At 39.5% G+C, this 15,394-nt stretch overlaps 1 protein-coding gene across 1 annotated transcript in view; it reads left to right on the plus strand.

Annotated features, from left to right (window-relative positions):
* The first annotated feature begins 4 nt into the window (after positions 1-4).
* LOC134665494 (2-oxoglutarate dehydrogenase complex component E1-like) overlaps positions 5-15,394 on the plus strand; it is a 41,378-nt gene continuing 25,988 nt past the window's right edge. Inside the window, exons 1-16 of the mRNA XM_063522469.1 lie at positions 5-13; positions 769-894; positions 1,267-1,351; positions 1,668-1,768; positions 2,666-2,807; positions 3,099-3,177; positions 3,732-3,908; positions 5,031-5,179; positions 5,577-5,662; positions 5,878-6,057; positions 6,533-6,713; positions 7,193-7,411; positions 7,870-8,063; positions 8,429-8,557; positions 8,882-9,003; positions 9,973-10,085. Coding sequence (XP_063378539.1) covers positions 5-13; positions 769-894; positions 1,267-1,351; positions 1,668-1,768; positions 2,666-2,807; positions 3,099-3,177; positions 3,732-3,908; positions 5,031-5,179; positions 5,577-5,662; positions 5,878-6,057; positions 6,533-6,713; positions 7,193-7,411; positions 7,870-8,063; positions 8,429-8,557; positions 8,882-9,003; positions 9,973-10,085 — 2,092 coding nt within the window. The remainder of the gene's footprint in view (positions 14-768; positions 895-1,266; positions 1,352-1,667; positions 1,769-2,665; positions 2,808-3,098; positions 3,178-3,731; positions 3,909-5,030; positions 5,180-5,576; positions 5,663-5,877; positions 6,058-6,532; positions 6,714-7,192; positions 7,412-7,869; positions 8,064-8,428; positions 8,558-8,881; positions 9,004-9,972; positions 10,086-15,394) is intronic.

Below are 15,394 nucleotides of genomic sequence, written 5' to 3' on the forward strand. Positions count from 1 at the left end.
AACGATGTCTTTGGTAGTTTTATCTCGTCCTTCGATTGCCCTGTATGCTACGCATAAAGCTTTTAAACGCAATCAACCTATGGTAAGGCAATTCTTATTTATTAAATATATTTTGTCATAGCCATCTACTAGCTACTAGACTAGAAACTTTCCCCCTGCAATGAAAGCCATTAATGCTCTGGTTCTGGTTTCCTACGATGGAGACGGCCGCTATATGACGGCACCACTATCCTAGGAAAACCGAGCTTAAGTCCACTGACTTTGAGCAGTGGCGGATTTGCCCAAGGCGTAGGGCGGTCAGATATTAGAGACGGCACGCTCTAATGATGGGTGCTGAGAAAGGGGCGGCTAATAGTGTCTACTTACTACAGGGCCTGTGGCCTAGGGCGGCCAAGACTGCAAATCTGCCACTGCAGACGAGAAGCATTCGCGTTTCGTTTAATAAAGTAGCCCTTATTATTCAAAATAGCCCTTTTACATTTTGCCGTCAGCGTAGTGTGTAGGTAAGGTAGAAGTACTATAGTGCTCGACGCTGCACTAGTATTCGACATGGGCACTTTATGTCAAAGTGCCAAGGATTAAATTTAAATAGGTACAGAAACATCTGCGCTCTTCCCCGTTCATATTTAACCAGCGTGCAGCGTCGAGCACTAGTACTTCTACCTTAGTATACAGAACCAAATAAGTAATCGGCTTAGTCGATCTAAGCAAGCTCTGCCTGCATGACTTCAGTGGTGATTTAGTTCTTTAATTATTCATTGTTTGTAGTATTGGAGTCCACCGAGATTTGCTAAGTATTCCCAAAATGCGGAGTCGTTTCTTAGTGGATCGAATGCCAATTTTTTGGAGGCCCAATACTTGGATTGGGCGAAGACTAAAGGAAGCATAGATTCTGTAAGTTAAACCATGATTGTGTCTTTGGAACGCTCTGCAATCTTAAACAGCATGACAAAGTTTGAGTTTTAACGTATTCGCTTATGTTATGTACTAATATGGCTTTTGCGATTTATATCAATGGATTATGATGGAATAAAGTATAGTAGCTAGCGTCTTTCTCAGTTATGTTAATAAGCCGATACCTTTGTAAATCCATTTAATCTTAACAGTTAACAGGCTAAATAATTATTACTACTTAGCCTTATTAAAATTTTCTTCCTCATAATTAGATACAGTGGCGGATTTGCCCTAAGGCCAAAGACTGCAAATCCGCCACTGATTAGATATAGATACCACACTCATTTATACAAGTTTTGACAATATCCGCAGTCCTGGGACAACTTTTACGACAGCGTATCGGGACCCCAGCTCAAGATAGAGGAGTTCGAGAATGACTTCAGTCCAACGACTGTCAGTAAGTACAGAGCCGTCTTAAACTACCCATGGGTACATAAGAATTTGGGGCCCTTTCGGAAAGTTGGTAAAGAAAATAAATTAGAATTATTCTGGGTAATCAAATATACTGTTACTATCTGTTCTTCGGGGCCCTGAGGATTGGGGCCCTGGGCACGGGCTCGTGTGCCCTTATGGTATAGACGGTATTGGGTAAGTATAAATTATACTTATTGTACTCCTATATTTTATTAAACAGTCCGAGCCCGAAGTATTTATTATTTAATGACTATTTAAGGCACCAATTTGATTGTGAATATCCATTCTTTACCTAACAGGGAGAAAAGATGATACTTCTTCTAGTGCGAAGAGCGAGGCAGAAACGAAGAAGAAAATTAAGTTGCATTTAGCGGTTCAGCAACTCATACGTAGCTACCAGGTAAGCATTCCGATTTTTACAAGATAGAAAAATGCCTACGAATATTATACAAAGCCATAAACCGGACATATTTCGTATAATTTACAAATATGGGATCTAGGTATATCCGGTTCGAAGGACCAATTATATTCCAAAGTGCTAATTAATGCAAATTTTATGAAACTCTTTACTTTTATTTCTCAATATAGAAAATCAGGATACGAGAAAACAAAAATGCACGGTTTTAGGGTTTAGGGTAAGTTTCCACTAGAGCTGAGTGTGGAAATAGAGCGATGCGTGAGGCATAAAATCCACCATTATATAGAACGCCAATAGACAGGCGCGCGTCAATGTCAGCAACCGCGCACAGACAGACACTTTATCTGCCTCTCTATCGCTCGAACATACAAGAGCGATAGAGAGACAGATTAAGAAATTTCGTTTTCCCGGATGCCCTCGGCTTGGCTTATACTTATCGCTTAAGAAACGGACAAAAAGCTGCTATTAAGTTTCGACTGTTAATAGAACTTTAGTCTAAGCCCTAACATTGATACAGATATACGAAAACTTAGGATAAATTTTAGGGGTTATTACATCCGACTTTTCACCCAACACTTTCTGCTGAGAGGGACAGAGGTTACATATGTTATTTCCATGTCCCTCTCAGCAGCATGTCCGCAGAAAGTGTCCTACGAAAATATAGTTCTTTCTTCTTTCAACCACTCTCGCGTCTCCCCAACGCCCTACGGGCCAACCCACACTAGCGTCTTTTTAGCGTCGGCGTCGAGTCAGCGCTATGTAAAATCCCTGTCACACTTACGTACGAATTTACAAGTGTGACAGAGAGACAACATGTTGAAAGTGATTCGCGGTAGGCCCTCTAGAGTTACATATTTTGATTCATATTTATTGTAACAGGCACGCGGCCATCTCCTAGCGAAAGTGGATCCTCTCAGCCTGATGATACCTGCGCAAATGATTTACAAGTTTAGATCAGCTGGGAGGGACACCTCGGGTTTGAATAGCCCTATCGTGGCGCGCGAACTGGGTACCAGTCTAAGTAAGAATCGAAATTACAAACTTAATGTTTATTCTGTTATGCTATACCAGGCGTGGCTCACTCCGCGATTTCGTAGCTAAAAGTTCATCCATTCGACCCCAATTTTGGGGTTTGCCATATGTCGCCACCTAGCGTTAGAGAGTGAGTCTTCTGTACCTAGTACTATTATTTAGTCTGTGGCTTTACTTATTTATATACATTTATGGAGCAGCGACCCAAATGAGTTTTGGGCTGGTTTTAGTGTCACGCGGACCGTCCGTGGGGATCGCTCCTGCTTATTTTTTATTTCAGAAGATGAACATATGGACATGCAGTTTGAGCTCCCAGAAAGAACCTCCATCGGCGGAACTGAGCAGTCGTTAACGTTGAGGTATTTTTTTTTACGAGTTTTTATTTAGTTTTACCTGACCGTTGTCTGTCTGTCTGTCTGTAATCAAATCTTGCAAGTTAAATTTGATCCACTTCCCGGTTTCCGATTGAGCTGAAATTTTGCATGCATGTATAAATCGGATGACAATGCAATATTATGGTACCATCGAGGTGATCTGATGATGGAGACAGGAGGTGGCCATAGGAACTCTGTGATGAAACAACGCAACCTAATTGTGTTAGGGTATTTTTTAATTAATTCTCCTAATTCAATGTAAGTGATGGGTACCTTGCCCCCTTTGCTATGAACTTGCTGAACTAGCGTATGACATGATATATTAAAGCGTAAATCACATCACATTTGTAGGACACCTTTTTCCCCCACTCAATGAAATATTCAAATACCTATTACGTGATGACTTCTCTTTTGCATTATTTAAAGCCTATTTAGATGGTGCGAGTTTCTCGCCTCGATCATATATACGATTATTAAAAACGTCACTTCAGATCTGTGGTATAATAATGATAATATGATTGATGGTAATGTTGTTTCAGAGAAATAATAAACAGGTTGGAACACGTGTATTGCGGCTCGCTGGGCATCGAGTACATGCACCTGTATGACGTGGACGCGGTGCAGTTCATACGCGACAGGATAGAGAAGCCCGGCTCCTACGACCATACGATCGAGGAGAAACGACTGATCATGAGGAGGCTTACTAAGGCTGTGTTGTAAGAAAACATGTTTATGAGCCACGAAAGTATAATACTGAACGAGCCTCAACCATCGATTACCACTAACCCCGGCTACACATGTTAACTATAAATCGTAGCGATTAATCTGTGCAGTCCGATTTGCGCAGTTTTATCTACTGTGTGTATGACAAATCGTTACGATAATCGACAACGATTTGTCATAGGTACACACGGTAGATAAAACTCCGCAAATCGGACTGCACAGTTTAATCGCTACGATTTATAGTTAACGTGTGTAGCCGGCATAAGGGCTCATTTAGGGCTGATTTAGACGCTGCGAGAACTCGCATGCGAGTTTTATACCATTGCGGGTTTTGATTGGTCGGTTGAATTGGACGACGTAACTAACAGTCCGCAATGTAACTATAATCGCATGCGAGTTCGCGCGCCGTCTAAATCAGCCTTTTGACGGTGCGAGAACTCACATGCGAGTTTCATTACATTGCGTTATTTGATCGGTTGGCTGAATTGTTGTAACCTTATGGTCCGCAATGTAACTAAAATTGCATGCGAATTTGCGCGCCAACTAAATGAGCTCTAAGAGCAGACCTCTCGCAACGCAACCGATCCCTTGTGGTGGTCCTTCGTCTATATCTAATGGACGACATGCGCCGCGCTTCCCTGGCCTACCTAGTATATCTAAGTATACGTAGGTATCCTGGTCTAACTAACTACGTAGTTGGCGTCAGTAGTAATAGATTGTTAACCAAGGGATGAAAGGCACTCATTTCTGCCGAGGTAGTTTGATGGCCAATAGTCCGAGGCTGAAATGATGCCTTCCACCGGAGTTAAACACTCTACTTTTCATTTCGAATAATTACGAGGAAAGTAAAATGCATGTGTTTTTTAAACATGACTAAGTATACATTTTTATAGTATTTTTGAGGGTACTTTCAACTAACAATTTCGGCAAAAGTATCGTCTTTTATGGAATGGGGAATTAAATATGAGACCGGAAATTGTATATAACGAATCCATTTATACCAGTTCTAGTTCTACTAACGTAATCGTTTACGATGCCTTACGATGTAAAGCTTGGTTGTTTACGAAAAAATTATACGCATAAGAAACATAATTTAATTTCAATTGTTTTTACAGCTTAGAAAAATACTTCGCAACAAAATGGCCGGCTGAAAAACGTTTCGGTTTAGAAGGAGGCGAAAGCATGATCGCGATGCTGGAAGAGATCGTAGACACCAGCACTAGGCTTGGCGTGGAGTCCATCATCATTGGGATGCAGCACAGAGGTACGAGGCTACGAGCATGCCCTGAGCTATTCACCATCCCACTTCCCAACTATTAAAAATACTTTCTTCTCCTCCTCTTGCTTGCGTCGATACTCCAATACTGACCCATCAGGGCATCGATATCTCCTGTTCTGTATAATTGTACATTGTATCTCCATTTATATCGGTTCTCGGCAGCATGAACCAATTCGCCAGCTGTAAAGTTGAGTGTGGTGCGGACCAGTCCAACGTATTGGGTTCTTTTCTTGTCGACTTTAAAGTTTTCGGTGACAATAAGTTTTTTAGTCGGATTTGTGGGATATGAGTCTGAAGAACTCAAAAATCCTCCGAAGACAAATGATAAACATTAATATGTCCTAAATACTTATTCCTTCGTTTCCTATTTCTCCGATTGCAGGACGATTGAACATGCTGGTGAATGTTTGTCGAAAACAGTTGACGGATATCTTTGCGCAGTTCAAACCCATGGAACCAAAAGAACCGGTTAGAAAAGCCCAAATTTTCTTACATATGTTCCTCGGCGTGCCAATGGACAGCATGGCACGGCCATATTGTTGTAATTGTGATAATAAAATCAGCTGCATTGTCAACATAGGGACAAAATTCTAATTCGGATTTTCTGAAGCCTTCTTCTTTAAGATACAAAACGTTAAAATATTTGTCTCCGGTTTTACAAGAAAGCAAAATCTTTCTTGTAGGGATCCGGCGACATCAAGTACCACTTGGGCACATACATCCATCGCTTCATCCGGCGAACAAACAAGTACATCAAGGTGTCCATGAGTGCTAACCCCTCCCATTTGGAGGTGGTCGGGCCCGTGGTAGCCGGGAAGACCAAGGCAGAGCAGTTCTGGAAGGGAGACTCTAATGGGGATAAGGTTAGGACTTCGGCAAATATCTAAATAGTTTTTTACACAATTCGTCTGGTTAACTAAGAGTCAAAATTAACACGATGACTGCCACCTACAATTGCTCTCACGCCCAATAGAAACTTAAATAAGCTTTTGATCCCATGCACCGGTGATGATCATGGCCACACAGAAAATATTACGTGATCCCACCGGTACGGTGATGCTAATAGCAGCCAACGTGTTAAGACACGTCCTTACAAAACCTAAGCACCTTCGCTAGGTCTAAAATAATAGACGAAGTAATAAAGTTATCTAGACGCACGCCCACATGAAAAATCAGCATTTTTTCCGTGTTGTTTGTTACATTACATCTACGAATATAAGATTAGGTACCTATATTAGAATGGCGCACATTTTAACTTTTAAAGATTTCATCAAGTGTTTTCTTTCTGTCCTGGAGTACTGGTTCCCATCCTAACCTTGGTCTTAATCTCTCCACCAGGCGATGGCGATCATAATGCATGGTGACGCAGCCTTTGCGGGCCAGGGCGTGGTGTACGAGACGATGCATCAGACCAACCTGCCCGGCTTCACTACCTACGGCTGCATACACATCGTGTGCAACAACCAGATCGGGTACACCACCGAGCCGCGATTCTCGAGGAGCTCGCCTTACTGCTCAGGTACCTATAAGGTCCACTGAGGTTCAACAGCTGGATGATAAAATCCAAAATATTACTAAACAGAAAAATTGGATCAGCATTGAGAAAGCCGGAAGAAGAAAGAAGATTGAGTTAGACCAAGAAAAATCTGCAGCGATTCTGATGCACGCAGTGCAAGTCTCTAAACGTCAAACATCTAGTCTGTGCGGAAAGAGAAGAGTCGTAGAATGAAATGGGCTCAAACATTTCACTACTCTTCTCTTTCCGCACAGACTCTATGAAATTATGACGTATGAATAACACTTGCACTGCATGGGCTATCAAAATCACTGCAGACTTCTCTTGATCTAACTCTATACCTAGAGTGCACGGTGATGTGATACTCGTAAAGTCAAAGGAGCTGATAATGGGTGCTGCTCTAACCATCTGGCCTAATCTCAACGTAGAACTTTCAGGAACTGATTTAATACAGAATCATTAATATTTTGATATCCTTGCAGACCTCGCCAAATGCGTTGACGCACCTTGCATCCACGTCAACGGAGATGACCCGGAGGCGGTCGTGAAAGCTGCTCGAATCGCCATTGAGTACCGCTGCAAGTTCAAGAAGGACATAGTGCTCGACCTGGTCTGCTACCGCCGCTTTGGACACAGCGAGGAGGACGAACCTATGTACACGCAGCCGTTCATGTATAAGAAGATTAAGACTATGAAGACAGGTAAGTTAATCACTAAGCTAGCTATAGAGGTTACTATATTAGGGAAGAGGTCTCTCATTACTAATAGTAAAACGAGGGCAAAGGGTAGGTATACTAGGTATACGCAACCACCAAGAAAAAGATGGATAAAACTGTGAAAATAGGACACCCTAACGAATTTTTTTATCATCACCATCAAATACGGCCATTGGCTAAAGTTTAAGACGTCGTAATCTCAAAAAATTGATTAGGTACCTACCTACACAGACAGACGTAAAAAACTTAAAGTGGGATCATATCGAATTTAATAATTAGTAGTATATATCAAAGACAAGATTTCTTGTAACAAAGCTGCAGAAAGAACAACAAACAACAACAACAATACTGAACAACAACAACAAAAATACACAAGAACAAGAACAATACTGTGACAAGCTATAAAGAAGGTTCAATTCTAACAATTTCTATTCGTAATCTAGTGGACCAGATGTACCGTGACAAACTGAAGGCTGAAGGGACAGTGTCGGACGCGGACATCAAGGGCTGGGAGAAGGAGTACACCGACACGCTGAACAAGCACTTCGAACTCGCCAAGAAGGTCACCAAGCTCAGCATCATGGACTGGATCGACACGCCGTGGACCGGATTCTTTGAATCCGTGGATCCTAAAAAGGTTTTAACAGCGCGTTTATATCCTGCACTCTCGGCTAAGACCGGCTGAAGGATAACTTCAGCTATCATGAAAATGGGTGAAGGATACAGCCGTTCTTGTTCCGGCGCTGTAGGACATGTTAGGACGAGGCTAGCTGTTCGAGCTATCTATTCAAGAAACTATACCACTACGCATATATGTACAAAATTATACTTAATTTCGATTTTACCACGATTCTGACGAAACTCGATGGTACAATGAAATTCGTATTTCAGCTCCAACACTTAGAATATGGAAGTCCGTTAAGAACAATAATTGTTCTTAAATTATTTAAGTATATACCAACCTAGTTGTTAATAATTAGCAATATTATTCGGTTTATTCAGATCCTACCGACCGGGATCAGTCAAACGTCTATCAACTCGATAGCCAACCACTTCTGCAAAGCGCCTGAGCCTTGGGCCTTCGAGCTCCACAAGGGTATCGCCAGGATCCTGCAGAACAGGGAGAAACAGGTATAGTCTAATGAGAAACTATTAGGGCGGTAATTTTATTACATTCTATGCTTGCTAGAGTCCACAACGCCAAGTATAAGAAACTTCTATCTCCATAAGCCTAATGAGTTTCAAGAAGTGTTTTTTCTTTTTCTTTTCCTTGCTCTCCCTAAGTTTCCCAAGAGATTCAATCCCAAAAAAATGTACTTGGGATTGGATCTCGTTGATCGGATGTGCTAGACGTTCCTGTTCAATTGTTTTTTTTTTCCAATTTCAAAATACAAAGATTACGCTTCAAATTTTGAGGTGACGATAATAAACGATATTTTGTTTGACGTGTGACAGGTGAAAGAAGGTATAGCGGATTGGGCAATGGGAGAAGCGCTCGCTTATGGTTCTCTGCTGCGAGACCAAATTCACGTCCGCCTTACCGGCGAAGACGTGGAGAGAGGCACTATGGCACACAGGTATACCCACATTCAAAGAAGTACCTTTATTCCTTTATTCTGGGCGCTCACATCAATCATCGTGTCACAATTTCGTATGCGGATATGGTTGCACGTCACAAGGACTGGTCAATTATTTTTGTCATTTCTTATAATCAATCTCGCACCCGTACACTTGTATACAGGGCGTCCCACGGCTATGCCACATGGAGGGAGAGTACCCTAAATATTGTAGATGGAATATTTTACTGAAAGAAGACATTATTTTAATTTAAAAAACAATTTAAACTGCATTCATAGATTTTTAAATAATTACATGGTTGAACCGGGAATCGAACCCGCCGCACGAGAAAAAAAATCACCCTGTAGCTTTATCATACCGATCGAAAGGCTTGATCATAAGGATTATTTTTTGCTAAATAACATAGTGTCGGAAATAAAAGGAAGCCCATGAATTTTAACATTTTTAATTCAAAATTAATCAATCTAATTATAAGTTTTATACATACATACATAATATTTCAAACTAACGTTATTCAATATATGTATCATCTTAAATAGAAGAACATACATCTAATTTATCAAATGCTCAAAATGTAGTCTCATTCTGTTGAATACAAAGCCGCACTCTTTTGATTATTTCGCTAAATTTCACATCAAATGTTAAAATTCATGGTCTTCCTTTTGTTTCTGACACTATGTTCTTTAGCAAAAAATAATCCTTATGATCAAGCCTTTCGATCGGTATGATAAAGCTACAGATGATTTTTTTTCTCGTGTGGCGGGTTCGATTCCCGGTTCAACCATGTAATTATTTAAAAATCTGTGTATGCAGTTTAAATTGTTTTTTAAATTAAAATAATGTCTTCTTTCAGTAAAATGTTCCATCTACAATATTTAGGGTACTTTCCCTCCATGTGGCATAGCCGTGGGACGCCCTGTAGAGCCAAGGAAAGCTTCTAAAGATACATCCTTTACCTTTGCTTACAGACATCACGTGCTCCACCACCAAGGCGTAGATGGCGCCACTCACCGCGTTTTCGACTTCCTATACCCTGACCAGGCGGCGTATCATCTGCACAACAGCTCGTTGTCAGAGTTTGGTGAGTTACATTACGATATTTAATATATTTGTCCAATTTAATCACTCCAGGCGGCCAAGCGTAAGTTGCGGTCTCGCGAGCAAATCCATACACCATACACAACCATGGAGTCGTGTGCGAGAACGCAATTTTTTTTGACCGTCTGATATTAGTGAGGATGTTAAGTGCAACAACATTTTTTTGTTTGATTAAAGCATGAAACTTGGCACAGCAGTTCCTTATATCAAAATAAGCCGATTTAGATCGGTAGCCCGAAGGACCCCCCCCTCTGGGGCCAGGGAGGGGGGGTCAAAGAACCGCTCCGCCCGGCTTCATTCTAAAAAATCTAACAGGCCCCGTTTAGCTAATAGGTCATATTTGGTATCAATTTCGGATAAATAAATAACTTAGAACTCATTTCTGTTATTAAAAAATTGCAATTTGTCGAACAAAATTTAAAAAAATTAAACATAATCTAATTTTTCAAGTGTAATTTTTATGTTTTATTTGGTGTCAAAATTAAACTGCCTGGTTTTTCTACATACAAAAAATATGACAATAAAGCCTATTTAATGCAGATTTTAAAAACATAACTTTTATTTACCTTTTTTAAAAGAAAATTGCATAAAAAAACTTATACCGTCTCGCGCCGGTGAATATCTTTTTACCGACATCGGCATCGTTATAGACAACATCCGAAGTACACACTCTGGAGACCGATTAAATGTATTGTTTATTGTTGTAGATCCTATTATAAAGATAGAAAAGCGTACATATATTATTATTTATGTGTCGTTCAGTGAAAAAAGGGACCTAGGAAAAAATTATCACAGAGCCTCGCGTTTGTATAAAATAAAAAAATTAATAAATAAAGCGTTTATTCACAAGCTTACTTACATTTAGATACAATACATTCTTCTGCCAAACCACATAGCGGTTTGTTGGCAGAAGCATATTCGTATTTAATTAGTGCCAACCACTCCAAGGACTCCATGGTCGCTGTTCTCAATGAATAAGAAGTAAACTGTAAGTATATATGTCAGTATCAATCATATTCTGGCCACAGTAGGGTTGTCAGAACAGTTTGGAAACAGTCATTTGCTTTTTGCTTCCATTCCCAAGAAGACAGACTGAGCGTTGAGGGGGCTTTTGACACAGCAACCTTCGAGGCCGTGGAGGAAAGTCTGAAGAGTGAGGGCATCTGACCGGCAATAGCGCAATGGATAGGGAAAATGCTAAAAGGTAGATCCATTACGGCGGAGCTGGGAGGAGTAACAAAGACGATTAGTCCAAGAAGAGGGTTCCCACAAGGGGGATGCCTGTCCCCCCTGATGTGGTGCCCACTTCTAAACTCAATGGTAAAAGAGCTCAACAGAGGAGGCATGTACATGCAGGCTTACTCTGATGATGGAGTGCTGTTAGAGAGAGGAATGGTTGTCACTGCGATAAGAGATATAATGATAAGAAGTCTCAGACAGGTACTGAGATGGTGTAGAGAGAGAGGGTTGGATCTCAATCCATCGAAAAAAAAGCTGGTGCTATTCACTAATAGAAGAATAAAGGAGATGAAACCCATAAAGATACAAGGTATAGAACTAGACATGGTGGAGGAGTTGAAATATCTGGGCGTTACTTTAGACAGTAAACTCAGGTACAAAACTTACATCAAGGAGCAGGCGGCTAAAGCTATAAGAACACTGTTCCAATGCAAAAGGGCAATAGGAAAGAACTGGGGACTGAAGCCAGGAATGATCCACTGGATCTACAAGGCGATAATACTACCCAGGGTGCTATATGGAGCCGTGACATGGTGGTATAGAGCACATATTAAAGGGTCAATTTCTGAACACGATTTTGTTTCTGTCCGTGATGAAAATCGCGGGTTAGCATCAAATAATACTTACCATTTTTTTTTTACATAAAGAAGCCACACTTTCACACCGGGTTCCATATGAATTCACTGATTAATTGGTTTTTAGAGTACACTTAAAAATACCTAAAGGCTCAAATTACTACTCCCGTGCCCTGTCCGGAATCTACTTTTGAGCATAATGAAAAATCCTACGAAAAATTCTACATTAGTATCACTAATTTAGTGTCAAATACTTAAACTAGATGATATTTACTATCACTGAGCACATACACTATTAACTTCATTGTGGTAAATAACTCGTGATCGAAGTTTAAATTTTGTCCGAGCGCGCGAGTAAAATTTCGTCGGCAAAACTCAAAGGGCTCTCACAGCCGACGTCTGTATCTGAACCGCCTCGTGTCCCGCCTCAACTGTACTGGCAGTATTCGGCTGATTCTCAAAGCAAGCGGATGTACGTCAAGCCGCGGCGTGTTCGAGCAAATCGCATAAGTATTTCGAAATCCGGGTGGGCGACAATTTTTTTCTAATTTCGATGCCCATTATAAATTTTATTTCCCACAGCTTTTCAAAAACAATTGTCATATTTAGGAGCCCTTTATGTATCTTTATGTAAGCGATAACATAACAGTTTGGTTAAACACGATTTAAATTTTTGGCGAATATTTTTATTACGAATTCTAATTTCCGTGCCCTAATTCCCATGGAATATTTACCTAAAACAGCTGATTAAGTGGCACGGGAATTAGAAAGTATTACATTTATTGTCAACAAATTTTTAATTGGGGGCACTGTAAGTTAATTGGCAATGTTTACGTCATATTATTATTACATACCTATATATATTGGCATTGAATATATATTATATGTAATAATAATATGACGTATATCTTTCTATTTTACATTTAAGGAAATCTCAGAGAATGCACAAAAATCTATGAACGGTTTTTTAGTATAAGTACTATAGTACATACTTACAGGGTGGACCCGAATAACCCGGGAAATTTTAATACGTAAGGTAAGGTGGGGTAAGACGACACTGGGGTAAGATTATCACTTGTATGGAATCCTCGTACTGTTAGTCTTGCGCCACCTTACCTTATTCCTAATTACCTACCTAACCCTTATACACTATACCTAAGAACTTATGTAAAAAGTAATGAAATAAACGCATTTGTATTTGTATTTGTATTTGTATTATTCATTTATCACATTATAATATTAAAATATTATATTATGATATAATACACTGCAACATTATGCTGAGGCAAGCTCCTATTTAACACTCATGAATATTTCTCCCTTAGATGTGCAACTCAATTTCTTAGTTTTTAAGCGTAAATTTAAGATTTATCTGTAAAATGTGTTACACTATTTGTTAACTCTGTCATTTCATGTGATGTTGAATAAAATTGTTCTATGTCTATGTCTATTTCTATAATACATATTTGGCATGGAGATAGTTTGAAGCCTGAAGAAGGACAAAGGATCTGGGGGCACGGCAGTGCCGCCGCCAAGTCAAGCAAAACAAAGTGGCACGGCCGTACCATCAAATCTCAATAACATTCTATCTAAATAACATTTAATTTGAGCATGTAGTCTAAGAATTAATACACTTTAAAATCCCTTAGTTTTGTCACTGGCACAATCACTCTCAATCAATATTATTTTAAGGTACTTCTAGCATACCCACAAGTTCCAAATTTGAAACGTAATTAGGTTTTAGCTTTTTAAGACAATAAAATCTAATAATACTGCAATATTAGTCACGTTCTAAAGATAACTACATAATTAAGTTTGTAATCCTATAGAAATATATGCGATAACAACGTTACCTTTTAGTTCTTACAATTATTAGGGAAAGTAAAGGTACACTACGATGGATGATGTGAGTATGAATAAAGATGTTTTATGATATGTATATACATAGTATCACTATGGTATGGGTATGTTTACCCGAAAAGAAGGACAGCCTACAAAAAGAGATGGGATCATTTCAATTCATGTAAAAAGATGCAAATCTCGCAACGCAGTTCTTCTACTCTACTACAAAAAAGTTTTGGGATGTAATGTGAAACCAAGTCGGTTATTTTAGTCAGTGCCAGGGGGTATTTTGTAAGCAAGTTTTTTTTAGGAAGATTATGATATTTTTGAGAAATTACTTAACCAACCTACACTTTGAAGATTTTCCCGCAGGGCAGGGACACCCCGTATACCTATGTGTAAAGTAAGGCGGGGTAAGACTCACTGAGTTTATTTTGATCGGGGCAAGACTAACAGTATGAGGATTCCATACAAGTGATAGTCTTACCCCGGTGATAGTCTTACCCCACCTTACCTCATATGTGTTCAAACAGTTTTTTGGGTTATTAATTTATGAAGGCAGCATATTCGATTTCTTCAGATTAACTTACACAATAACTTCTTCTCACTGTGCCCCTATTTATTTCTTAGTATCATTTCCTATAAGACCATATACCAGATCATACACCTTGTACCTATCTACATGCAGATACATAATGACACTTTTTAATGAATAGTTTTGTATGTAAAGGCGGACCAGTTTACGAAACTACTCAAAGTATTGTTTTGAAAAATGTACATTTTACTAAGAAAGAGAGATTAGTTGCCATTAAAATAAAGGAAAGGATTAGTCAAATACGTAGTTTTTAGTGTAACATACTTTCGTAGATTTGTCGTTCGAAACTAAAATTAAAGAAGGTAAATATGTCCGATGCCACTTCAGTATGGTTGCAGTATATTATTGTAGATTAAAATATACGTAAATAATAGTTTTAAGTACCAAAATAAGTTAAGAAAACAATTCCCGTGCCGTGTTTTAATTTCCGTCCTAGTAAAATCTAATTTCCATGGACACACTAATTCCCGTGCCCTGACCAAAATTTTAAATTTAAATAACTTTTATTGTTTTATGAATATTTTTATCCCATAAGAAAATTAATATGTATTATATTTTTTATCAAATTCTCAGCATATTTTTTTTTGTGTAATGTTGGTATTTCAAAATTCCATGGAAATTAGACAAAAATGCTCGTTTGGTGAAATTGACCCTAAAGTAAACCAAAGAGACCACCTAACCAAAGTCCAGAGATTAGCGTGCCTCATGATGACGGGGGCTATGAGAATGACCCCGACACACGCAATGGAGGTAATGCTAGGCTTGAAGCCACTCTGGATTGAGGTAGAGAAAAGAGCCACCGAACAGTGGTACAGAATGAAAGCATGCAACGAATGGAGAGGAAGCTGCGTAGACAAGAGACACGCGCTGATACAAAGAGAGGCACTATCAAAACTTGAAATGTTGATGGCCAATAATGACCTTATAAAGAGGCAGGAGATATTTGACAAGAAATATAGAATACACATAGGAGACAGAGATAACTGGAAGGTGGAAGTCGGACACCCGACGACCATCTGCTTCACGGATGGCTCAAGAAGA

This window comes from Cydia fagiglandana, chromosome 6, assembly GCF_963556715.1.
Source record: "Cydia fagiglandana chromosome 6, ilCydFagi1.1, whole genome shotgun sequence".
Taxonomy (NCBI): Eukaryota; Metazoa; Arthropoda; class Insecta; order Lepidoptera; family Tortricidae; genus Cydia; species Cydia fagiglandana.